The sequence below is a fragment of the Pleurodeles waltl genome, chromosome 5 (genome assembly GCF_031143425.1).
Source record: "Pleurodeles waltl isolate 20211129_DDA chromosome 5, aPleWal1.hap1.20221129, whole genome shotgun sequence".
NCBI classification, from domain to species: domain Eukaryota; kingdom Metazoa; phylum Chordata; class Amphibia; order Caudata; family Salamandridae; genus Pleurodeles; species Pleurodeles waltl.
The window spans coordinates 104,617,578-104,642,303 of record NC_090444.1 but is presented as its reverse complement, the minus strand read 5'-3'; the positions used below and the strand labels follow the sequence as shown (position 1 = coordinate 104,642,303).

The 24,726-nt window shown below is 44.1% G+C and overlaps 1 protein-coding gene across 3 annotated transcripts in view; it reads right to left on the bottom strand.

Annotated features, from left to right (window-relative positions):
• Positions 1 to 911: 911 nt before the first annotated feature.
• ESCO2 (establishment of sister chromatid cohesion N-acetyltransferase 2) overlaps positions 912 to 24,726 on the bottom strand; it is a 182,005-nt gene continuing 158,190 nt past the window's right edge. For all 3 annotated transcript variants that reach the window (XM_069233721.1, XM_069233720.1, XM_069233722.1), the window contains exons 10-11: positions 23,809 to 23,984; positions 912 to 1,265 (exon numbers count right to left, since the gene is read on the bottom strand). In XM_069233721.1, coding sequence (XP_069089822.1) covers positions 1,133 to 1,265; positions 23,809 to 23,984 — 309 coding nt within the window. In that variant the 3' untranslated portion in view covers positions 912 to 1,132. The remainder of the gene's footprint in view (positions 1,266 to 23,808; positions 23,985 to 24,726) is intronic.

Below are 24,726 nucleotides of genomic sequence, written 5' to 3'. Positions count from 1 at the left end.
ATGCATACCAAGGCAAAAACATCAGACCCGGAAGTCATGGTCTGACCCCAGGCACCAAAGGCATGGGCATCCGTAAAGGACATCTGTCGCTCACAATCCCTGCAGGGTATGACCCCAGATTTCTTGAGAGGGGACACAGTACTGAGTTTGTATAATTTTATGTGAGGGAAAAAGTCCCCAGAGAGTGAATGTCCAGATCCTCGCTAAAGGTGCAGAAAAAGGGAAGCTAATGTTGTGCCATTGATACGTGGCTTTCCTTTAACTGCTGTGAGATTTTTTTTATGTGTGTATGTGGAATTTATATAGCATAAACAGTGACAAGAGTAAGAAGCGCACTCTACAGTGTCAAGGCACAGATCCTATCAATGCGGTGAGGGGGGTGCATATTCAGCTGTTTCCTAAATTAGAGCTGGGCAGGGCCAGTCTTATTGGTTATGAGGGTGTTATATCCAGATCCTGGGTGTTTAGATGTAGGCATAGTTGTCATTTTTTTTTTTTCTTTTTTTTTTTTTTAACACTTATAAATTAACATGTCCGGAACAAAAAATATTGTATTATGTATAAAAGATTTTGTATTCAGATATACAATACTTGTACTATGACATAAGAGATATGGAAATCATTGTACTTTAAATAAACTTATTTTAATATTCTGCTCGTTTAAAAAACGATTTATCAAAAGCTTAGGTATACCTATGCTGAAAGAAAGCACTAGATACAGAGTAAGTACTCACAGTCCTCACAAATGACTCACCTTATAAGCGTTTAATGAAAAGTTTCAAATGCTGGCCAAGTTTTATTTAACCGCATTATGGAAATATAAGGGCCTTTCATTAAAACAATGGAAATAAAATTAATAAATAAAAGTGCAATAGTCACACTGGCAGTAACCCAATAAGTACAGGAATAAGTCCCCAAATAATCTATTTTTATTGTAATCTCTCTAAACATTAAACTTTTATTATAAAGATGAATTATGTACACATCCAAAACTAAGAACATTACAACTATACAATGGTAAATCTCAGCAGTTCTTATTTTACGGATATAAAACCAAACATACTGCCTTTCTCATTTTTCATCATAAAGTGTAAAACAGAGAAACAAAATGTCTTTGTCAAAGTTTAACATTTCAACTTATGAAATTGTAGACCATGAAGTTTGGGGCTTTGCAGTACGTTGTTGCAAACAGCTTTCCATCTGGTGTAGGATCTGAGAAAGCAATCTCATCCAAACTGAGGAACGAGCCGTACATGAAGTTGCCCCTAAAAATGAATAAACAAAAAAGTGTTGTAGAAATGAGAAAATCAAGAATGAGACTTTAAAAAAAAAAAAGAAAAAAAAAAGATCCTCAAGGGTTTTTATACATTGTAGGCAAGCTGGTTCAATATTTTATGCGTGAGTGAGCAATAAAAAATGGTTACTTGTGTATAATCTTAATCCTCAATCATGGAAATCTTCATTAAAGTCCAGAGTACTGAACTGTCTTGGCCACGGGCTGTACTGACTAATAGTTCTTTAAAAAACTGGCACCATCTGCTATCTAATGACCAGCAAAAACTTTCACAAACCTTTTTAAAGAAAAAAGTCAAAGAAAAAGGACCGTGCTCCTTTAAGGAAGCTCAATCCTCTGCTATACCACCATGCCCAGACTGCGGCAGCTGGATCGGTGTGAATTTTACATACATATAGTATCATTTGCTTCCTTTATCCAAATCCCGTGTTCTTAGCCCTGGAGAGAAGGGCTGTTTTCTTACAACTCTAATACAGCCAGTCCTGGAACACAAAGGTCCTTCTCTAGACGACCTTCACAATGACTAAACAGAAAGATCATCCCCTGGTAAGAAGAAGTCCAAAATTTCAACAACCAAGGTTTATAGCTTCATGGCACTCTGAGTATGGTATTTCGAAGTTGATAAAATAAGTTTAGGATCAACATCATTACAGAAAGACATTTCTTCGATGGAGTCAAGGAATTGTTCTCACTGCGCCCCCTCGGCAACTTTAAGATCTTCGTAGCCCATTGCATGGTGGGCGCTATCACCTGTCCCAGACATGAGCTCAATCTCTGGGCCATGGCGTAGTGTGCCCAATGTTGTTTTCCAAAGTTTTATGCTGTCTAATGTTTAAATATTGAACATAATTCATAATGCCTAAATTTATGATCAAGCAGAGGGTGTAAGTTTGAAACCCTGTACTCTGCTTTTTTTCTACTATGGAAATTATATTAAAAAAATAAAAAAAATAAAGGCTGCATTCTCCTTAACACACCTACACATGTTCCGTGAATTACAGAGAAAGCAATAGACCCTGAAACGGCCATTGCTTTCCCTCCGAACTCCTCAGTAGGAAAAAAATAAATCTGAAGTTGGTGGCTACTGAGGCATTGCCAGCTTACAGAGGTCCTCAGAGAATCGGGCCCAATGGCAGATGCCTTAAGAATTAACTATTTCAAGGATACTCCCAGGGCCAGCCACTAGAAGGGGTATTTATGTACAGCATGTGAATCCAGAATAGTTTTGACTCCAAAACATTAACGAGCCACTCACTCACTCTAATCGAAGGCTGACGGCAAGGAGTCACAGCTGGTTAAGGGTTCCCAATCATGAAACAGAGATATCATTTTCTCTCACTATTCAATAGCTTCAAGTGAAGATGGCAGCTTAGCCCCTGAATCCATGTGTTCCAGAGTTACTACTGATGCCAATTATGAATGCTGAAACCACAGTGGTCATGATCACAAAACGGCGCCCAGCAGCTCCATCGCTAGTGCAGATGGGGCAGGAGAGTTCGCAATGGCTACCCTTCCATGTGTTTGGCACTGAGTCACTCACATTGAACCGGCTCCTCCAGTGATAATGACACTGCTGGAAGTCTGAGCCAGCTGTGGAATCAGTCATTCCTGGTTCCTTTTCACAAACAGAGCGCTGTTATGCTGGCGACTACTAACAGCTTGGATGCTGTGTGTACATGGTATGAAGTGCCAGATAAAAAGCAATTCATTATTGGGCCTTTGCAAGGGTGGGACTGCAAATACAAATGCCAAATGATACAATTACTATACATGAGTAAGACGTGAGGGCGATTTATGGAGCCCACAATGTCATGCTAAATGCTTTAAATAGCCCAGATTAATCTTCATTCTCCTTTTGCCCATCTACTGGTTTCAAGTCAGAATTGTCAGCTTGAAGGAAGAAAACACGGTGAAATGAGGGTAGCTGAGGCACTGGACAGGGTTTAATAAAAATAAAAAAAAGTAATTGACTCAGACTGGATCACACCTAAATTGAGAGGGTGGGACCCCTCTAATGCCTCTGTAGCTCGTGATTTAGTGGGAATATACAAAGCAGCAATCAAGAAAAAAAAAAAAAAAAAAAAACATCAAGAAGCGATAGAGTGCTGACACTACTGAGTTACTCAGCTGGCAGCGATCTTCCTCCAAGGTTGGCGAACCGTCCTGTGTTTTGCAGATTTGTCCTGCTTTTGAGTGGTACGTTCAGCTACACACTGGACTGCTGCAGAGCCTCAGATGTCTGGTTTATTGCCATTCACACAACAAGCAGGGCAGCTCCCATTCGAAGACCTAAATAAAACAAACATTTGCAATGCAACGGGTCTCGCATTTCTCCAAGTTAGAGCTATTAGCAGTTGTAAACTCCCAACCGGACTTTTCTTGCCACATTAAATGGAAAAAAAGAGCGCAATCACGCTGCTACAGTTCACTGTGCAATTATCTACGTAACCGACAAAAGTGCCATTAACGATGTAACAAGGTCGATGTCATGGAAAGCGCTCAACTTTTGCCAAGCGAGATCGCGCTGCGAAAAAAGATAAAAAGTAGTCCACAAACCAGACGGAAAACAGCAAGCCTTGCATGTTTTCAGTACTTGGTCGCTGCGCTAGGAGGAGGGCTAACGACCGGAAAAGGCATGCCGTATGCATGCCTTCCACTAATGAAAGCAAGCACATTTTAACAGGCAAGCCCACAACCCAATGAAAGACCTTTGCATGGACGGGGCTCCAGCCCTTTAACTACTAAAGCGTCTCGCAAGCGAATCGCATGCGACGCAGGCTCGACCCTGTTTGTGACTGGGAGGGCAGAGATGCAGCACTGGAGAGGTCATGGACAATGCAGCTTCAGGGGCGCATTCAGGTTTAGAAAGGTAATTACAGAATGTACCTCTTTCTAAATAGCCCAGCAAGTGTGAATGAAAAGCATGCTTGGAGCAGTACTGGCAATGTGCCTCCGGAGGGCAGCTGTTCCATTAAACCTTTTCAGAGTGTTCATAAATTGTCAGAGACGCAGATCAAACACTGGTAAAGTAGGAGACCCAAGACTGAAACAATACTAGATGCTCCTAAGTCTATAAATTTACCATAAAACTACATTTTGGAGAATATACCAGGACACTGTGCACTGCCTCACTCCCCAGGCAATAACCAGTTCCCCCAAAACAAAATTAAAACTAATTGTCTAAGAACACACCACACGTGGAAGTCAGGGTTAAAAAGCCATGTCTTCTGGTTCCACAGTTTGCAACTATCCCACTTGACCACAAAAGGGGTGGCAGTGAATCTGATAGCAAAGAATAAGGGACTATCTTATCCAGACAAATGTCACTGTGCAGAGAGCCCTCCAAGATTTAGAGTACCACATTTATTTCCAACGTGTTTAAGTGGAGTATTAAAGGACTAGATTAAACATCAAGTGCACTAATTTGATGACTGAAGACCACAACTAGCATTATTGCTCAACCACTCCAGCAAGTTGCCCGCTTTTTATGGGTTCTGGCACTTTTTTTTGTTTTTGTTTTAAAGAGCACTTGCCTCTGTACTCCATCTGTTTCTAAGCTCCCCAAAGATTTTAAATAATGAAAAGACAGAAGCAGACAGTGAGACTTTCTATGGGCCGTGTGTCAGCAGAAAGCAACTGTGCAGTATCCATTTTGGATACTGCTTTACTGTTGGGTGTTTTGGGGTTTAGGACTATTTAATTCAATTTTGATTACTTATTCTGTAAACTTGTCTATCAAAAGTGGCAACAATGAGCAGACAAGGATCCCTCCAGTAGTTAGTAAAGTGACTTCAACTCGAAAACATTGCAACATGGTACTTACCATCGATAGTCTCAATATATTGAGGAGACATCTTTTAGGGTGCCTGCTTTAAAGGATAAGGTTATGGAATGCAACCCCCCAAAAAATAAGCTCTGCAACACGTAGTCCACCCTGAACAGATGTCTTCTGATGTGTCAGTGAATGCAAATGGTCTTCACCTGTGCAACAAGTCCTTCAAAGTGATAATGGAAAGTTAGCCATTCTACTTTCTCTGTTTCCTGTGGGGACCTGACAGAAAAGAGAATCAAGAAACACTTGATTGTACATGATAGCTAAGGTTTTCATGTTAATAAAGGTTCAAGGAGCAACAGGGAAATCCAGATTTGTATTTGCTGCAAGGTTGCTTGCTTCATCTTTTATTTTTAACTAGCGGATGGTGTTGGAGGTGAGGGGAAGGGGGAAGCAAGGGGAGGTGGGACTGATCCTTATTCCAGCACCTGGAGATTAGCACCCAGGAAAACAAGCATTGGCAAGGAGTGAGGAGCCATGACAGCTGACACTCATTTTTTAGTTAATTCTCAGTTTCCTGTCCTTACTTTCCAACAGCGGTGCTGGTGCAGTGCGCTGCCTGCCAGCCACAGGGTAAGCTTTGGGAGTCTACGAAAGGCCCTTGATGTGCCGCGGTCACCCGGCATAGCCCGTTGCACTTATTGAGACACCGGATCCACGCAGGGATGGCGGGCAGACACCATCCATAATGATTTCGCCCTGCCACAGGGCACCAGTGAAGGGAACGGTGGCAGGGCACAGCTCCACATGCAGCGTCTGTTCACTGGCCAACCTCATGGGTATGCTATACAGTGCACCGGTTACTCCCAGAGATCACTGGAGTGGTCCTTGAGGTAAGGTGGGTAAACCTACAATGGATGGGGTGGGTAAGGCGAGTGACAGTGGAGAATCCTGTGTGGGCAGGCAAAACGCAAGAACAGGCAATGCAACTTCAAAGGTTTCAGGGGATGGGACACCATCAGCATATCACGTCTGGGTGACATTTGCGAGTGTGATCATGTCAAATCTTTCCATTGCCTTCAGGCAGAGTTCTCTCTCTGCGAATCACAATTCTTCTGCTATCTCCAACTCCGGCACAAACTTTCCACCCTTCTGGAGGTTTTGGTCGATTCCCCCCCCCCTCAAATAGAACACCCTGGAGGGCCCGTGATTTAAGGGAGGCATCTCTCTAATTTACAGAGCACTGGTAAATCATGCTCCATGTTGTCTGGAGGCCCTGAGGGGAAGGTGGGAAGAATAGCTGAGCCCTTTGGAGGGAACAGACTGGATGGAGGTTTGCATGTCCCAACAAACCTTAAAAATCTCAGCCCAGATGCACCATGTCCACTGTGTCTATTACACATCTCAACGTTTATGGAAAGCCTGCAGGCTTCCCAATCCAGCAGGCTCCCTGATCCAGCCTGCACTAGATGCCATGGAGACGGGGGGGATTTCTTTCACATGGTGTGGCAGTGCCCCAGTATTCAACCAAAGTGGCTAGCTATATATGCAGCGCTGTCTGAAGTGCTGGGCCATCGGCTGGAGGCCTCACCCAGAATCACACTGCTCAGCCTAGTAGATGAGTTGGGAAGCACAGGGGGTGAGGAGGGTTGGAATTTTGAGCCTTTGTAGGATCAGAGACATTACTAGCTAAAAGAGACTTAGCCAAATGCTGGAAATCGCAAGAAGCCCCATCCCTGAGGCAATGGTGATCGGGCATGGATTGTTCAGCCAAGCTGGAAGAAACTACTTATCACATCAGAAGATATGGGGGAAGTGGCTTACATATTATGGACTGATCACTGTGAATATAGGGAGGTGGGGTGGGCAGATTGGGATTTGTATCATCAATGTCCCGTGGAGACCCGGGGTGGTGGAGTGCTATGCGATTCTTTGCTCCCTGGTGTTCTTTAAAAGAAAGTGTTGTTAACAACAAGTATTGGCAAAGCCAATGGATCTAGCATTGTTCCACGCATGTGGTCTCAAGCCAACTCAGTCAGCTTCCCAGTGCACCTTGCGAACACCAGTGTGTAATGTGGCATGCACGATGACCAACGGAGGAGCTCACTGAAAGAGTAAGGATACTTCAAATTTTGCATGAACAATTTTTTTTGCAGTTTTTCTATGGCACAACCTGGCCCAAGAGCTTCAGAGTGCCTTACAACAGAACCAGTTTATCTTACACTTTTTTCCCCATTTTAGGGACAGGGAAATTAAGTGACTTGTCCAGAATCACATGATGTTGAGCTGAGGCCAGGATTCAAACTTGTGTCCCCATGTTCCAAGGCCGGCCGCTCTCGCCATTAGGCACTGTGGCTTTTTTGTAATACCAACGTAAGCGTGAGATTACAGAAGAGATGTGGGGGTCTAGCTCAGTAAGGTATGAGAGAAACAAAGCAAAAGAATTAGCCGGAAAAAGTATAAACAGGTTGACATTTGTCAACCTAGACAATGTCATGATAATGGAGACATTTGACTAGACAGATCTATAAAATGCGTTCAGTCATTGTTTGTTGATCTTTTTTAAATCATAACCACAAAGATACATTTTTCTAGCGTCATCTTTCCCTTCAGCCTTCATCTCGCCAGAGTAAGTGATTCAAGCAATGTCATGTTAAAGTTTATGGAGCCCTGGGCAAAACATATTTTGAAAGACCCTGTTTGGAACAACTTTAAATGTATTAAAAATTTTCAACTAATCAAAACCTATATAATGACAAGCAATACTGAATTATAGTTACATTCCCAGAAACGAGGTATACAAAAACACCCAAAAGCTCAAATTCAACCCAAAAAAAAAAAAACTGCCAAGGGACCTATATTTTTGCGCTTTGTACCTAGGTTTTTTGTGTCTTGCACTATTATATGTGGAATTAAATATCTAAGGAACATGTTTCAAGCAGTGTAGGAAATACACTGTAGGTAATTTAGTGGACTAATTCATAATTAGTAAGACATCCACAAAGTGCCTGAAATTAGCAGACATTTGTAATCAAATAAATCTCCCCCATCACAACTAGCTAACAAGGAAAAGAAAATAAGTTACTTACATATAACTGCAATTCTCCAATACTGGTATGTTTCATAGATTCACATGCCCAACTCATTCCCTGTCGAAGTGGGAGTCCCACGGCAGCATAATAAAGCAGTTGATATTACTACCATCGGTTATAATGGCAATGAAAAAGGCGATTTAATATCCCATCTATGTTTTTTTTTTTTTTTTTAAAGGACCAAACCTGAATTATATCCAATCAGGTGACAGCACTACCAACAGAGGCTGAGTACCTCAGATTTTCAAGCACAAGTGGCAATAAATAATCCTGAGCTATGAGGAGAGCCTCTCTGGTGAGAAAGGTGGGTCACATGTGAATCTATGAAAGATACCAATAACGGAGAACTGCTGTTACAGGTAAGTAACTTTTCTTCTTCTCCAGTATTGTATCTTTCATAGATTCGCAGGCTTGAATCAGAATAGCAAGCAGTTACTGTATCTGTATATGTTGTAACACTAACGTAAATAGTGGATGGTGGGTAGAAAATATATACATAACCTTCATACGCAATTTAATATATACACATATCTCTCATACAATAAAAAAAAATACATAGAACCAAAAAAGGCTCCCTTTATTGAAATAAGGAGTGTAGTAAAATCTTTCCAATCACTGCAACGTGCCGATTCCATGTAACAATGCTGCATTAATTATATGCACACTTTTTCAAGTCGCAGCACGACAGCTTCTCCAGAGGCACTTCCGCAAACGAAGTAGTTCACGTGGAAACTGCCCTAGTTGAGTGCACCCTGGTTTTCTCTGTGAAGGGCTTGCTAATCTTTGAGTGGCAGTACTGGATTGCAGCTGAAATTCATTGAGTAATGGTTATCATCGTGACTGGAGCACCCTTAAGAGTGTGTCCATCTGAGTACAACAGTTGGTCAGTTCTCACAAGTTGTTTAGTGCGATGTAAGGAGAATTTTAGATCTCATTTGATACCTAGCATAGGAATAGACCTCTCAGCTGGTGATGTTGGATTCAAGAAGAAAGTCCGAATTACTATAGGACAACTGAGGCAAAATCCAAAGGAACCCTGGGAATAAATCTTTGGATCGGTTGTGAGAAGTACTAAATTTCCTGTGAGGCGCAAGAAGGTTCTTGAGAAAACCTGTATCTCATCTACCCTCCTGGTTGGAGTGAGCACTAAGAGCATGGCGATCTTCCTTGTGAGAATCATGAGGTGTACTCTGAGAATTGGTTTGAATGAACTCTTCACAAGTTGAAATAGAACTATGTTCAGGTGTTATTACAGGGAAGGTGCCCTTACTGGAGGAAAACTGAATAATCATTTTATGAACTGTTTGATTATTCTGCAAGAGCAGAAAAAGAGACTATGTGATAAGCATCTATATCTTAATACTGTTCCAAGCCATACCTTTACAGACACATATACCATCCATAACTGAACTAGCGAGAGAAGATAGGGTGGTTATTTGCCAGATTATGGCAGTAGAGGATGTAGATTTGATTTTTGGCACCATAGGCAGAAACGTTTCCATTGCTGATTACATATCTTTATCATGGCTTCCACCTTGACTCAGAGAGAATAAACCTGCAGTCTTGAGGAATATTGAGATCTTCGAATTAATGGAATCTAGGAGCTGTACGCATAAGAGGAGAGGTCGGTCGGAATGAAGAACCTGGCCTTAGTTCATCATCAAAATTTTACAGGATGTTGGTAGGTGAACGTGGTTGCATTCCATTAGCAGAAGTCAGTGAACCAATGCTGTGTGGGCTACTTGGGGGCTATCAGGATGAAATGACACTGCTCCCCTTTCCTCTTGCTGAAAATCTTTGATATTAAAGGTTTCCGGGAAAAAGTTAGGCACAGGTCCAAGTCCATCTGTCATAAGGCATTCCTCCACAATCCTGGATATGGAAGTTAACTTGCATAGAACTGGTATTTGTTGCAAAGATATCCAGAGCTGGTTTGCCCCAAAACGAGAAGATCATACTTTGCACTGACTGATCAAACTCCCATTCATGGAGGTTGTTTACAGTTCTGCTTAGCATATCTGCTTAGAGATTTAGCGCCAGCACATATTCGGCCTGACGGCTTATTCTGTGTGCTGTTACCCGGCTTCAGATTTCCTGATCTTCCTTCTACAGCGCCAGTAATCTTGTGCCGCTTTTGTTACTTCACGTATTACATGCTGGTGGTATTGTCCATGGGAACTAACACCGAAGACTCTGCTATCATTGGCAGGAAAGCTTGGAGACTGAGTACATGACTTTGAGCTCCAGGTGATTGATATGTATGCACATCTGGAGCAGAGACCACTTTCCTTGAGTTTGCAGTTCTCCAGGGACGCCTCCGTAGTCATTACGAAGTGAGGTATTGGAGGTAAGAACATGAGGTCTTCTTACAGGTGGGAGGTCTGGGACCATCAGGCTAGAGCTTCCATTGTACCTGTGTAAAATACACCAGGTCCTTGAACTATTCTTGTGTTTGAAACTATAATTCTTGCAGCTGTTGCTGTAAGGCTGTCGTTTTTAGGAGGGCAAGAGGACCATATTGATCGCCGAGGACATGATGCCCAAAAGCTAAATAAATAAATGCACTGAATTTTAATTCTTCATTCCAGAGCCAGTTCCTAGACCCTTCATTGTGTGTCTTGGGACAAAAAGTCTTTGTCTTGGACAGTATATAGTGTTGTGGCAAAGGAACAGTATCTTCTTGGATGGAGGAGCTGAGGATCTTTGATAATTCACAAGGACACCTAGTTTGTGAACCAACTTTTGGCAAACCTTTGTTGTACTGGGCACTTAAAATGCCGTTGGTGTTTTACCAACCAGTAGTCAAAGCACAAGAATACCTAATGACCGTCCTTCCGAAAAAGCTGATTCGAAGCCAAAGTGGATAACTTTGATATGCGAGCCTCATACAGGCAATAATGCTTTCTGAATGTGTGTCTGCTGGACCATGTTGCTGCTCTGCAGATATGCTGCATTTGGTACTCTAGCAAATAGAGTTGTAGTTGTGGAAACGGTTCTGGTGGAATGGGCTTTTACTTTCCCTTACGATGGTTTTCCGGGTTGTGAATGGCAAAACTGTAGAGATGTTTCAATCCATCTGGCGATATTCTGGTTACTGGGAGACCTTTCCTGATACCTCCATATTCCAGAAACAGTTGGTATGCTTTCCGTATGTGATGGATCCTGTGCAAATAGAACTTGAGGCATCGTTTAACATCTAGAGAATGCAGAGGTTTTTCCTGCAACCAACTGCGGATTTGGGGAAAATGTCCTGAGAACCAGTTTCGTTGAGGTGGAAGTCTGACAGCAATTTCGGAATAAATGTCGGGTTGGTTAGAAGAATAACACTCTGTTGTAATTCAAAGAAAATGTTCTTTGATGGTAAAAGCTTGGATGTTATTCTTTTGGTTGAAGTGAGAGCCAGTAGCTCAGTTTTCCAAGTGAGATACTTCAAATCTGATTTATGAATTGGCTCAAATGGCGGCTTCATGAACTGTCCTACAACAACACTGAGGTACTACAATGGTGGAGGCTTTCATATAGGAGGAAAAAGCTTGAAGGCCTTGAGAAATTGCTTAATTTGATTAGACCAGAGGGAAGGTGCATTATTGGTTTGTCTAAATCTTGAAACTGCAGCCAGGTGTACTTTTATTGAAGAATGAGACAAACCAGATTCCGCTGGGTGTAGCAGATATGGTAGGATTTGCTCTGGCAGCAATGTGATAGGATGGACGTCCGAGGTTACATACCAAAGGTAGAAGCGTTTCCATTTAAATTTGTAAGTTCTGTTTGTTGCATCTGCCCTCGCTTTTGCAAGTATTTCTCTGCAATCCGATGTAATGTCCATCAATGAGAATTCAGTGAACTCAGGATCCAAGCTGATAAGTGGAGAGATGTTGGGTCTGGGTGCTGTATCAGGCCCTTTTTCTTTGTCAACAAGTCAGGATTGCTCAGAGACAAGTATGAGCCCCCTGAACGAAAATTGTCTGGGCCACCTGGGGGCTATAAGAATATAAGAAGTCAGCAAGGTTCCCTCTTCAGTATGTTGATTACCTTTGGGATCCATGGGATCGGGGGAAAAGTGTAGGCATTGATTTCTGACCATTGCATCGAAAATCCATTCCCAACACGATCCCTTTTGGGGATGCCAACTTACAAAAAAAATGTGCATTTCTTGTTCTCCCTCGTGCCCAGAGCTCCTTCAAGTGGCCACTTGGTTCTACAATCTTGGAACCAAGGTGTGAAGAGGCCTCTAGGAGCATCTGACTGGGTAGGCCAGTTAGCTAACATCAGTGACCCCTCCTGATAGGTGGTGACCCCAGAGAGTGTCCAACACCTCCTCTCCCCCACACCCTCTTAGTTTGGGCAATTTAGGGACTCCATTGTGGGTGGGTCCCCAGATTCATCATGCAAGATACTGCAAGTAACTCTGCAAGACAACGTCTGCATCTTGCCTCTGGAACCGCTGCTTGGCTACACAGGAACCGGACAAGACTGCACGGCCTGAGAAGAATTCTCTTTGCAACATTGTTTCCACAGCTCCTGTCAGCATTCTGCAACATCTCCAAGGCTGTGCATCCTCTGGGGTTGGCAAGACTTCGACTGCACCAAGAAGCAAGGACTCTACCTTAGAGTCACTCCCCTGCATCCGCAGGGACCTAAGGCAACGATGTCCAGCTGGTGGGATCTTCCATCTGTCGGATCTGCGAAGATTCTCCAACACAGGTGGTGGTTCTGAGAGATCCCCTGGGTCCACTCTGCCTTCTGTCCAGCGTGGGAGACGGTGAGCCCTTGGCTCCGCCACTGGGACAGAAGCCCTGTGCACCACGATTGTTGCACAAACCAAGGCTTGTTGACTCCTGCTCAGAGAGATCTTCAGGCTCCACGTAGCCCCAGCCTCCAGCACTCTACCTCTGCAAGGACATTCTCTTCTCTGCAGATCCAGTGACGTGGGACTCCTCTTCAGGTGTGCTGACTGGGCTGAACTGCGACTTACTGTGCCCTGCTGCCAGTGGGTTGCTTGTGGGGGCTCCAACTGCTTCTTCTGGCTCTCCTGCCTCCTGAGGGTCAGCCCGGACTCCCCTCCAAGGGTCGAGTCCCCAGGGCCTTGCTGGTCCTCCACAGCTCTGCAAAACTTCCAACAGCTCCTCTTGTATTTGCTTGTACTTGTTGGTGGCCATCCTGACCACTGACCCATCTGCAATCCGGCGACAGTCAAGGGACAACTCGTAGGCAACTAGAGAAGTCGTGGCTGCTCACCACAACTACCCTAGAGAGCCCTGGCTGTCTAGGCACTGTAACACTATCTAAACAGGGTTGCCTGGACCCAGTATAAGGTGTATCCCCACAGGTGTCCACCACACACTGGAACAGCTTCCTACAGGTGTCCTGATGTTGGGGCGTTTGGAGGTTTTTGGAGAAATTCTAGGAAATGTCCTCTGGAGATGACATCTACAACCTATTTGTCTGATATTATTGTGGACCACTGATGGAAATGGTGTGTTATTTGACCTCCAATCTATGATGAGGTAGACGGTATCACAATGTGGTCATTGTTTTGTTGTATCTGTCTCGGGCAAGCAACTTTCCTCTGGTAGACTGCTTCTATGCAGCCGCTGGTGGTTGCCTGCATGGCTGCTGTTGAACATATTGTGGGTGGTATTGTCTCTGACCTGACTGATACTGTCAGTAGGGTTGGTAACCGCCTCTAAAGGAATATTTTCCTCTTCCTATTCATCCTGAAAAGGGCTGCTTTCGAAACCAGAGTGTACTGAGGGATTATGTTATATCCCTGTCGGCCTTGATAGATTGTAGGGCATTATCCACATGTTTGCCAAACAATGATTTGCCATCGAATGGCATGTCCAGTATTTTAGTCTGAATTTCTAGGCAGAAGGAGGTGGATTTCAACCATCCCAGACTGCAGAGAACTACAACACCTGCAAGCTGTCTAAAGCCAATAGTTGACACATCGATGGCGCAGTCAATTATTTCAGCAGATATGCGTGCTTCGTCCTGGAGGATCTTTAGAGCTTCCAGCTTTGCATCCTCTGGTAACAAGCCTATATATAGGTCATAACTGCCGAATACAGCTAATGAATTTGCCGCTCTTACTGTTGTGGTCGCCATGGTGGAGAATCTTGCCGATGTTATCAAGGCAATGGTCTTCCTTGTCTAGAGGAGAGGAAATTGGTGTGGAGGGGTTCTTAGAGCGATGTTGCACTGCCTATGATACTACAAAGTCTGGCTTTGTTTATCCAATAAGGCAAGTCGGACAAATATTGTGAGCTTTACATGTTTTTTTTTTATCCCATCGTGGGATGATTGGTGATACTGCAGCTGGGTTGTTCATGGCTTTCAGGCCTTCCTGCCAAATAAAATCGATGTTCGGGATAGCTCTGACCAGTTTCTTAGCAGGTTCCTTAAAATCATACAGAAAACAGTCGGTTGCCTTTGTAAGCAGTGGCAGTTCAAAACGTTTGGCTGCTCTTTCCATTAAGTTATGGAAGCCACCAATGTCTTCCGGTGGAGTCTATCTTATCTCCACCACTGGTGGCACAAGTAGTCGTCCCGCTCACTTGGTGTTGTAACTTCTCTTATTTCTCCCTCTTCTCTATCATCATCAGTAGATGGTGTATCATCAAGCAGGGGATGAGCTAAATCACCTGCTAACCTTAGCAGAGGGGCATTAGGTGCTCCAATCACTGCTGCAGGTATTGGCAAAGGGGTAGGGTTCTGAAACTGTTGCTATGGCCGTGCTGTCTGTGTCATAGGCGTTGCAGCAACAGATGGTGGAAATCTGCGATAATAGTCCTGTAGCATACCTTGCAAATTAGTTACAAGGGACAATGGCATCAACGGGTCCGGTTGGTCCAGCATCGAATGTTCTTGAGGGAATGGCTGTGTGTGCTCTCTAGCAGAGTAGTACTCCTCCTGATATTCTTTCTCGTTTTTGTCATTTCTGAAATCTTGCCATTTGACCCGTAGCTGGAATAGGGCTACAAACTATCCCAAAAGGACCTTCATCGTCAGAGTCCTCATCCAAGAATTGCGCCGGTGGGTAAGGCAACACTTTACTTGGGGAGCTGTGAATTGGTAAGATGGTGTATGACAATCACTTTTCCTTTAAAGAGATTAAAGACAGTTGTGGGAATGTCTTTGTAGATTACTCTGAGTTTCATTCTGAGTGTCACGGCACTGGAGGTTCCTTCATTGACAACAAGGTAGTCGTCGGTTGTGTCAGACAGCAGCATCTTCGACAGTTGTATTGGTTGAGTCATCGTCGACTATCATCGTTGACAAGCTGGTTATCAGCAACGGGGACGCTGACTGTATTATCGTTGACAAGACCTTTGCCAATGGTGTCAGACAAGTCAATTGTTGGCGAATATTGTGACATCAACAGGATCTTCGTCATTGATGATAAGATGAGAAAGGAAACCGTCAACTGTGTCTCCGTCGATTGGCGTTTCAGGATCCTAATATTCACAATAGTCATCGATGACTGCGGTGACAATGAGATGATCAGTAGACACAAAGCAGTGGTAAAGGGTGAAGTGGTCAACGGTGTCTTCCTCGACGAGGGTACCTTTCTCTTGGATTTTTCATCAACGGCACAAATTGTGGCGCATGCTTTGGAAGTGCTTCTTACAGGGAAGAAGTAGTAGGTCAGAGCGAGTCTTTTGTGAGGCAGTTTTATCAAAGAAGTAAGGTCCTTCTACCTCTTTTTGTGCCCAATCTCAGCATGCTTTAATTTCTTAATGACCATTGCAGGTGGTTCTGGGGTCATTTTTCCCCCAGTTTTAGGTCATTTAAGAGCAGATGATGTCTGTGAAGTCATCACTCTCCTCCACAGATAAAAGGTACTCCCTGGTTTTTAGCTTTTGTAGCCATAGAAAAAAAAGTCTTCCTTCCCTTTCCTTTTTGGTTGTCAGTGAAAAGGTGCAACATATTTTGCAGTCTCTCACCTGATGCTCCGGATAGAGGCAATATGTTTTACTTGTGTGGGTCCACTGAATGAAGTCTTTTCTTTCCAAAGGTGTCACAGGCCCTGAAAAGTCCTTTGTTAGTGGTTTCGGACAGTGTCAAGAACAGGCAGAAGAAATGACGATAAACTGGAATTCAATTCCTTTGAAAAAGCTGCGAGGACACAAGTAGTATCAGCAGAGCCCAAGGAGACTCCCATCACACGATGTGCGATAGAAAATCTGAGGGAGCCCGCCTCCGTTGCGAGTGTTCTAGAGGGTGCTGTTGCCCGACGGGTATAGTTCAAATTTGCCTTTTTTTTTTTTTTTTTTTTTTTTTTAAAGACATAAATAAGCTATTAACTGACTTTTCCTTGCCACTATAGCCTATGGTAGTGATATATACTGCTTCATTATGGTACTTTGGGACTCCCACTTTGACGGCAGGGAATGATTCAAGCATGTGAATCTAGTAAAGATACAATACTGGAGAAGAGCTCCTGCCATACAAAGCTCATTTGAGGCCATACATCCCACTTCTACATGGTCTTTCATACACTAAGATCTGGATGTTATGGCAGGGAGGATGCTCGTCAAGAAGTCCTGCAGAACTGTCCCAATGGATATCACTTGTGTATTTCCATATTAAAGGCACTTTCAGACATCAGAAAGTCTGCCATTAGCTGCCTTCAATAAATTCTTGATGATGGATCGAACCAGTCACCGGAAGGATGGTGTCTGTTCATATCTTCTGACAGTGAGCACTGGTGTCACACGCACAATATTATAGGAAACACAATACACAAAAGTACAAAAAATAAGGTACTTTATTTCAGGACAGTAGGCCAACAGTATATCAGGGAGTACCCACAGCATGAGGACAAGTTACATACGCACGATATGTGTACGCGTAAGGAAACCCCGCATCATCAAACCAATTACCTGGCAAAACTAGGAACGGCCTTGTAATTGTAGCATTACGAAGAATTCCTTGGGGGTGCCACCTGGGGAGCTGAAAGCCACCGTTCAGTTATGACACAGGGATACGCAACAGTCGTGAGGCATTAAGACATACGAGGCATGCGAAGTAAAAAAAAAAAAAAAAAAAAAAAAAAAAAAGAAAGTATGTATGTGTGTATGTATGTGGATATGTATATATATGTATATATATGTATGTATAGATATGTATATATGTGTGTGTATGTATGTATGTAGATATATATATATATATAATAAATAAAAGAAAACATGTGTATCTTATCGGGACACTTAAGGTTGGTTTATATATATATATATGTATATATATATGGTAAGGTCACACAGGGGAGGATGCGTAACAACTAGGGATGCCGCCTGAGGGGGGTGGGCAACATGTGTGCCGATCAACACATCTCCGAGCTTTCCAATACCTCAGGTAGAGTGGGCGCAAATGAAGTCAACTAACAACGCTCTAATACCCTTGTGTCGAGTTTGCATTAATAGATCGACAACACAACGGTGGAGACAACCTTGAGCGGGGGAACCAGGTTCGGGGCTAGGCTTCAGCCCCTCGTCCCTCAAAACGGCCAAACCAGGGGGTCTATTCAATTAGGCCCATGGAATCGGGTGGGGCAGTAGGTTAACGGCCCCTTCGATAGCTCAGTTGGCAGAGCGGAGGACGGTGAGCAAAGTCAGGGATCTTTAGGTCTCGGGTTCGGATCCTGCTCGGAGGACAGGTTTACCCTAGGGTACCATTATCAACAGTATGTTACTGATAACATGGGTAACACAGCGGCCCTATTATCAACAGTATGTTATGTGTAACATTGGTAACCCGGCTGCCTCCCCCACAAAAGGTTCACTGCGGTGTCACAGGACTTAGCGAAGGTGGGGCAGCGATGGAGAGTAGGACAGCACCACCAGATCTGACATGAAAGAACGATGGTGGCAGCATACATAAGAGATGGACTTGTTGGAGGGTTGAGTCAGGCGAACGATTCCAGGCGCATGTGCATTTCTGGACTACGCTTCGGGAACAAAAAAAAAAAAAAAAAAAAAAAAGATGTGTATATATATATATATATATACACAATATTAATAAAATGAAATTAACATATATAAGTAAGTATAGCAATAAGGATGCGAAGCAGAAGCTTAGCCGCAAATAGCAGGACTCCGGGGCAATTGACAGGATAGAACTAGCAATATGGGACCTACCATCTGTGACTTATAACCTGCCTCCAAATTCTGTCTGACAGCCATATAGAGAGCAATGCGTGGCACTCGAACTTATCCTGACTTGTAATGTTAGGGACTTGTCATTTGAGGAGACAAAGGGAGTGATTGAGTTAGGAGGCAAAGGTCTGTCACAGGAGCCTACACAGGTAAGGAAACTGCGGCCCAGCTACCGAGATGAGACGTGTTGTTGTCAAGCGGATGAGGCAGGCCAGTGGGGCAGGAGTTTATGCAGGTAATCATGCTGGGGCCCCAGCTGCCTCTAAGAGTAGGGTTGTGACCAATCGGTGGCCAGCAGCGCTGGGGCCTGGATGCATACACGGAGTGGGGTTATCGAAAATTAATAATAATGAGGAATAAGCAGATAAAAGAAAGGAGCGACATAGGTTTAGAAATTTTAAAGGAATTTCAGCCGGGCCGAACTGTAGCCCGGCTGTAAGAAGCGGGCTGGAGGTATTATCTCAAAGTAAGAAATGGCATGCACAGGGTACAAGGGTTCCCCTTAGAGGTAGGATAGTGCAAATGGAGAGAATTCTATGTGGTATTTTGTGGTGGTGTGGTCAGCCAGTAGGCCTATCAGGGGTTTGTGCGGGGGCATTGTGGTTCACATACAGGCAATGAATTAGGATCACACACATGCACGAAGTGGGGGGTTATTGGAAATTCAGAATAATAATGGATAAGCAGATAAACGAAAGGAGCGACATAGGTTTAGGAATTTTAAATGAATCTCAGCCGGGCCGAACTGTAGCCCAGCTGTAGGAAGCGCGCTCTGGAGGTATGATTTCAGAGCGAGGAATGGCATGCACAGAGCACAATCGTTCCCATTAGAGGTAAGATGGTGCGAAAGGAGAGAATTCTAATGCGCTGTTTTGTGGTGGTGTGATCGAGCAGTAGGCTTATCAGAGGTGTGCTGGGCGTTGTGGTTCACACACAGGCAATAAATTAGGAACACACACTCAGAGACCATTCCAGGCTAATAGGTTGTGTAGAGAAAATATCTTTCTAGTCTATTTTAAGAACCACAGGTGCAATATTTGCAAACAAAGGAAGTGGTGGCACAGGCGAAGAAAGGCACTTCAGTAATGCAGGGTAATGACTGCAGTAATGGCGGACACATCCGAGGAAGTTAAGGCATGGCAAAAAAAAAAAAAAAAAAAAAAAAAAGGGGGCATGTAAATATACTAGAGCATTGACGAGCCATAACATGTGCGGTAACAAATGTCAAGAAGTGGTGAGGTAATGCTTCCCTTCTCGTCCATCTAGGGAATGCGACAGTATGATGATGGGGCCACTCCGTGGTGGCCAGAGCTGAACGCCTGGCCAGAGTGGGTGGCTGGAACCCGGTTTCAGCGATAGCAACTCTCCTGGATGGGAACCCCCTGGAACGTGATGTGCCATGTGTGAGCTAGAGTGGGCCAGCTGGTGGGCCAAGAAGGGGTTAAGCCAGCCTTTCCAGAAATCCACCTGGGGGAAAACTAGCTAAACAACTGGCGGTAGAGGTCCACGGTGGCGGGCCGTCTTAACACTGGGTCTGGCCAGAAAGGTTGCCCGAGGGAGCTCTGAGGCATAATTGGGCCAAGAAGATCCCAGGAGAGGTGATTCAGGGAGCCAGGTCTCCAGCCCCAAGTGGAATGTCCAGGCAAAGAGTCAGCCCGCGCTAGTGTGAATCAGCATGGATGGTATTCAGCAGATGGGTACACCGGTCTGAGGCGGGCACAGACACTTCCTAACAAGGGTAGAAACCCTCTCGAGATAACAGCCTGAGAATTAATAAGTAAGGGAGGAGCACAGGTGGGGGGGCCTCGGTTATCGCGAGATGCCATCCCCGAGGCTTGGCAGAGTTACAGGGCGATCCTAAAGCTATAAATGATTAAAAGGCCTCCAGATGGTGATTACTGGAGCAAAAAGCTATTCCTCAGGCTACTTGGAGCCTTTTACGGCGGGGCCTGGGATGATGTGACGGCGCTCCTTAATCCCGCAAGGGACAGTTGGAATCCTGAGCAACTGTGGAGACTGGCCTGGGTCTCGCTCTGACTTGTCAGGAGCATGACAAATTGATAAAGTGGTAAACCACAATAAAGGAACGAGCTGTAAGATGCTAAGCGTGCTGGTGCAGAGAACACCAGATGGAACAGCTCTAGCTTTCTCAGGATGGGTGTCGGCCAATGTTTAAGAAACTCATCGCTGACACCGGGATCGCCCGTAAGCTAACCCAACCTGTGTAAATAATAAACTTGCGACATATTATACCCACAAAATGTTGTCCTAGCATTTATTATGTTGCATGCATGATATTGTGATAAATGCCAATTGCACACCCACTAAGGGACTAGGGGTAGCAGCGCTATGTGGCTGGCCACGTCGCACGTAGGGCGACAATAAAGGGGACAGCTTCTTAGCGTCGCTCCCCTGTTAGAGGAAAAATTGGCCAGGGGGGCCTCCGTACTAGGGAGGGTGGTCCACCCCCGATTTATGGCCCCAAAAGGTGCGAGGAGGGAGGAGTGAGGCCAGGAGGTCCATTTAAGGGGTGACCTCCCAGGGCTGGGCCTCTTTTGGCGAAAGGCGAGCAACCTCCCACCCACCCCTACGACAGGGCAAACAAGCTCATGCATTCAGAGATGAAGAGGTGATTACATATGTGAAAGAGGTGTTTACAACATGAATTTCTCAACAGGAACATCAAGAAACGTCGCAAAGCGGAGTTACAGGGCGATCCTAAAGCTATAAATGATTAAAAGGCCTCCAGATGGTGATTACTGGAGCAAAAAGCTATTCCTCAGGCTACTTGGAGCCTTTTACGGCGGGGCCTGGGATGATGTGACGGCGCTCCTTAATCCCGCAAGGGACAGTTGGAATCCTGAGCAACTGTGGAGACTGGCCTGGGTCTCGCTCTGACTTGTCAGGAGCATGACAAATTGATAAAGTGGTAAACCACAATAAAGGAACGAGCTGTAAGATGCTAAGCGTGCTGGTGCAGAGAACACCAGATGGAACAGCTCTAGCTTTCTCAGGATGGGTGTCGGCCAATGTTTAAGAAACTCATCGCTGACACCGGGATCGCCCGTAAGCTAACCCAACCTGTGTAAATAATAAACTTGCGACATATTATACCCACAAAATGTTGTCCTAGCATTTATTATGTTGCATGCATGATATTGTGATAAATGCCAATTGCACACCCACTAAGGGACTAGGGGTAGCAGCGCTATGGCTGTGTGTGCTCTCTAGCAGAGTAGTACTCCTCCTGATATTCTTTCTCGTTTTTGTCATTTCTGAAATCTTGCCATTTGACCCGTAGCTGGAATAGGGCTACAAACTATCCCAAAAGGACCTTCATCGTCAGAGTCCTCATCCAAGAATTGCGCCGGTGGGTAAGGCAACACTTTACTTGGGGAGCTGTGAATTGGTAAGATGGTGTATGACAATCACTTTTCCTTTAAAGAGATTAAAGACAGTTGTGGGAATGTCTTTGTAGATTACTCTGAGTTTCATTCTGAGTGTCACGGCACTGGAGGTTCCTTCATTGACAACAAGGTAGTCGTCGGTTGTGTCAGACAGCAGCATCTTCGACAGTTGTATTGGTTGAGTCATCGTCGACTATCATCGTTGACAAGCTGGTTATCAGCAACGGGGACGCTGACTGTATTATCGTTGACAAGACCTTTGCCAATGGTGTCAGACAAGTCAATTGTTGGCGAATATTGTGACATCAACAGGATCTTCGTCATTGATGATAAGATGAGAAAGGAAACCGTCAACTGTGTCTCCGTCGATTGGCGTTTCAGGATCCTAATATTCACAATAGTCATCGATGACTGCGGTGACAATGAGATGATCAGTAGACACAAAGCAGTGGTAAAGGGTGAAGTGGTCAACGGTGTCTTCCTCGACGAGGGTACCTTTCTCTTGGATTTTTCATCAACGGCACAAATTGTGGCGCATGCTTTGGAGGTGCTTCATACAGGGAAGAAGTAGTAGGTCAGAGCGAGTCTTTTGTGAGGCAGTTTTATCAAAGAAGTAAGGTCCTTCTACCTCTTTTTGTGCCCAATCTCAGCATGCTTTAATTTCTTAATGACCATTGCAGGTGGTTCTGGGGTCATTTTTCCCCCAGTTTTAGGTCATTTAAGAGCAGATGATGTCTGTGAAGTCATCACTCTCCTCCACAGATAAAAGGTACTCCCTGGTTTTTAGCTTTTGTAGCCATAGAAAAAAAAGTCTTCCTTCCCTTTCCTTTTTGGTTGTCAGTGAAAAGGTGCAACATATTTTGCAGTCTCTCACCTGATGCTCCGGATAGAGGCAATATGTTTTACTTGTGTGGGTCCACTGAATGAAGTCTTTTCTTTCCAAAGGTGTCACAGGCCCTGAAAAGTCCTTTGTTAGTGGTTTGGGACAGTGTCAAGAACAGGCAGAAGAAATGACGATAAACTGGAATTCAATTCCTTTGAAAAAGCTGCGAGGACACAAGTAGTATCAGCAGAGCCCAAGGAGACTCCCATCACACGATGTGCGATAGAAAATCTGAGGGAGCCCGCCTCCGTTGCGAGTGTTCTAGAGGGTGCTGTTGCCCGACGGGTATAGTTCAAATTTGCCTTTTTTTTTTTTTTTTTTTTTTTTAAAGACATAAATAAGCTATTAACTGACTTTTCCTTGCCACTATAGCCTATGGTAGTGATATATACTGCTTCATTATGGTACTTTGGGACTCCCACTTTGACGGCAGGGAATGATTCAAGCATGTGAATCTAGTAAAGATACAATACTGGAGAAGAGCTCCTGCCATACAAAGCTCATTTGAGGCCATACATCCCACTTCTACATGGTCTTTCATACACTAAGATCTGGATGTTATGGCAGGGAGGATGCTCGTCAAGAAGTCCTGCAGAACTGTCCCAATGGATATCACTTGTGTATTTCCATATTAAAGGCACTTTCAGACATCAGAAAGTCTGCCATTAGCTGCCTTCAATAAATTCTTGATGATGGATCGAACCAGTCACCGGAAGGATGGTGTCTGTTCATATCTTCTGACAGTGAGCAGTATTTATTTCTCACACTCCGTGCCTCTTTGGTAAATGCATAGGTAACTGCCCCCCTCCTCCTGATCTGCTCAATGTCTCACCTTCCAACAGGAAATGCAAGGTCCAGCTAAACATGACTTTATAGAAAATCAGCCAGAAAGACAAAAATAAGATTGGGAGGCAGCAAAGTTCCAAGACTCTATAATGACCCTACCGATACAAACTCACTGCTGGGGATAAGACATATCAATGATAAAAAACAAAAAGAATCAGTACTAAGGCGCAGTGAGATTCCGCAGGGGAACAGTTCAAGATGGCACACTTGCATCTGGGATTATCTTTTGTAGACTTACAAGCATCAACCAGTGAGAACACAGGGATATTTATCAATATCAGACCCCATGCTTCAAACCCCCATCCTCATGAAGTTACAGAATTACTTTCTTTGGACTAAATGTAAAATCCCACTTACCGGACAGTATCCATCATGCGAGTAGCTATGCCTTTTCTACGCAGTAGACTGAATACCCAAATTCTGCTGATCCCACAAATGGCGGCCTCTGGTTTTGTAGAGCAGCGCCAGGCACGCTGGTTCTCCGCTTCGATTTGTGGTCCTTTGTGAACTGGATCAACCAGTACCCGGTGTGCCTACCAAGTACATATGTTTTTATTACAAAAAGTGCTTAGAAATGCCTAATATTTGCAGTCTATTTATCTGAGGTATAGAAAAAAGAACAGAAACAATCAGAATTCATCCGATAGTGACCCTACTCATGTCATTTTAACATCTAGAAGCACACACTTTTTCACGCCCTCAACAGTATACAGGTTAGACTATTTTGCAGCTATTTCCTTGAACATCATCAACAAACTGGTGGTAGACCATGAATTATTAAGAACTCTAGTGAAATGTAAAGAGTTACAAATACACGAGCTATGTGCTATTTCAAATATCTTTAAAGACCAATTTGCTCCATCCAAGCTGATTTCTATTTTACACAAAGTCCTTTTGATATTGTGTCCTTCTATAATATTAGTGTGGCTGCTTACCTGATCACCCGTGGCTTACAGCTGGGCAATACCAGGTTAATGGTAGTTTTTACACAACTCAATTTACTCTGTAAAGATGACCTTCTTGGACCTTTCTGTGACCTTTGACACTGCCTCCCAGGCTGATTAATAACGGGATTAGGTGAGAAGGTCTTGCTTGACTTCACTATTTTCTTTCAAAGTGCTCTCAAGCAGTTAGTTTGCTGCCTTATAAATCCAGCGTTTGGCCTCTATTTTTTGGAGCATCCAGGGGTCCTCACTCAGTCCACCAAATTAGCACCACTGTTTTGTTCTTTTGGGTTTTCCTTCACGGTATACATTGACAACTCAAAATCATTCT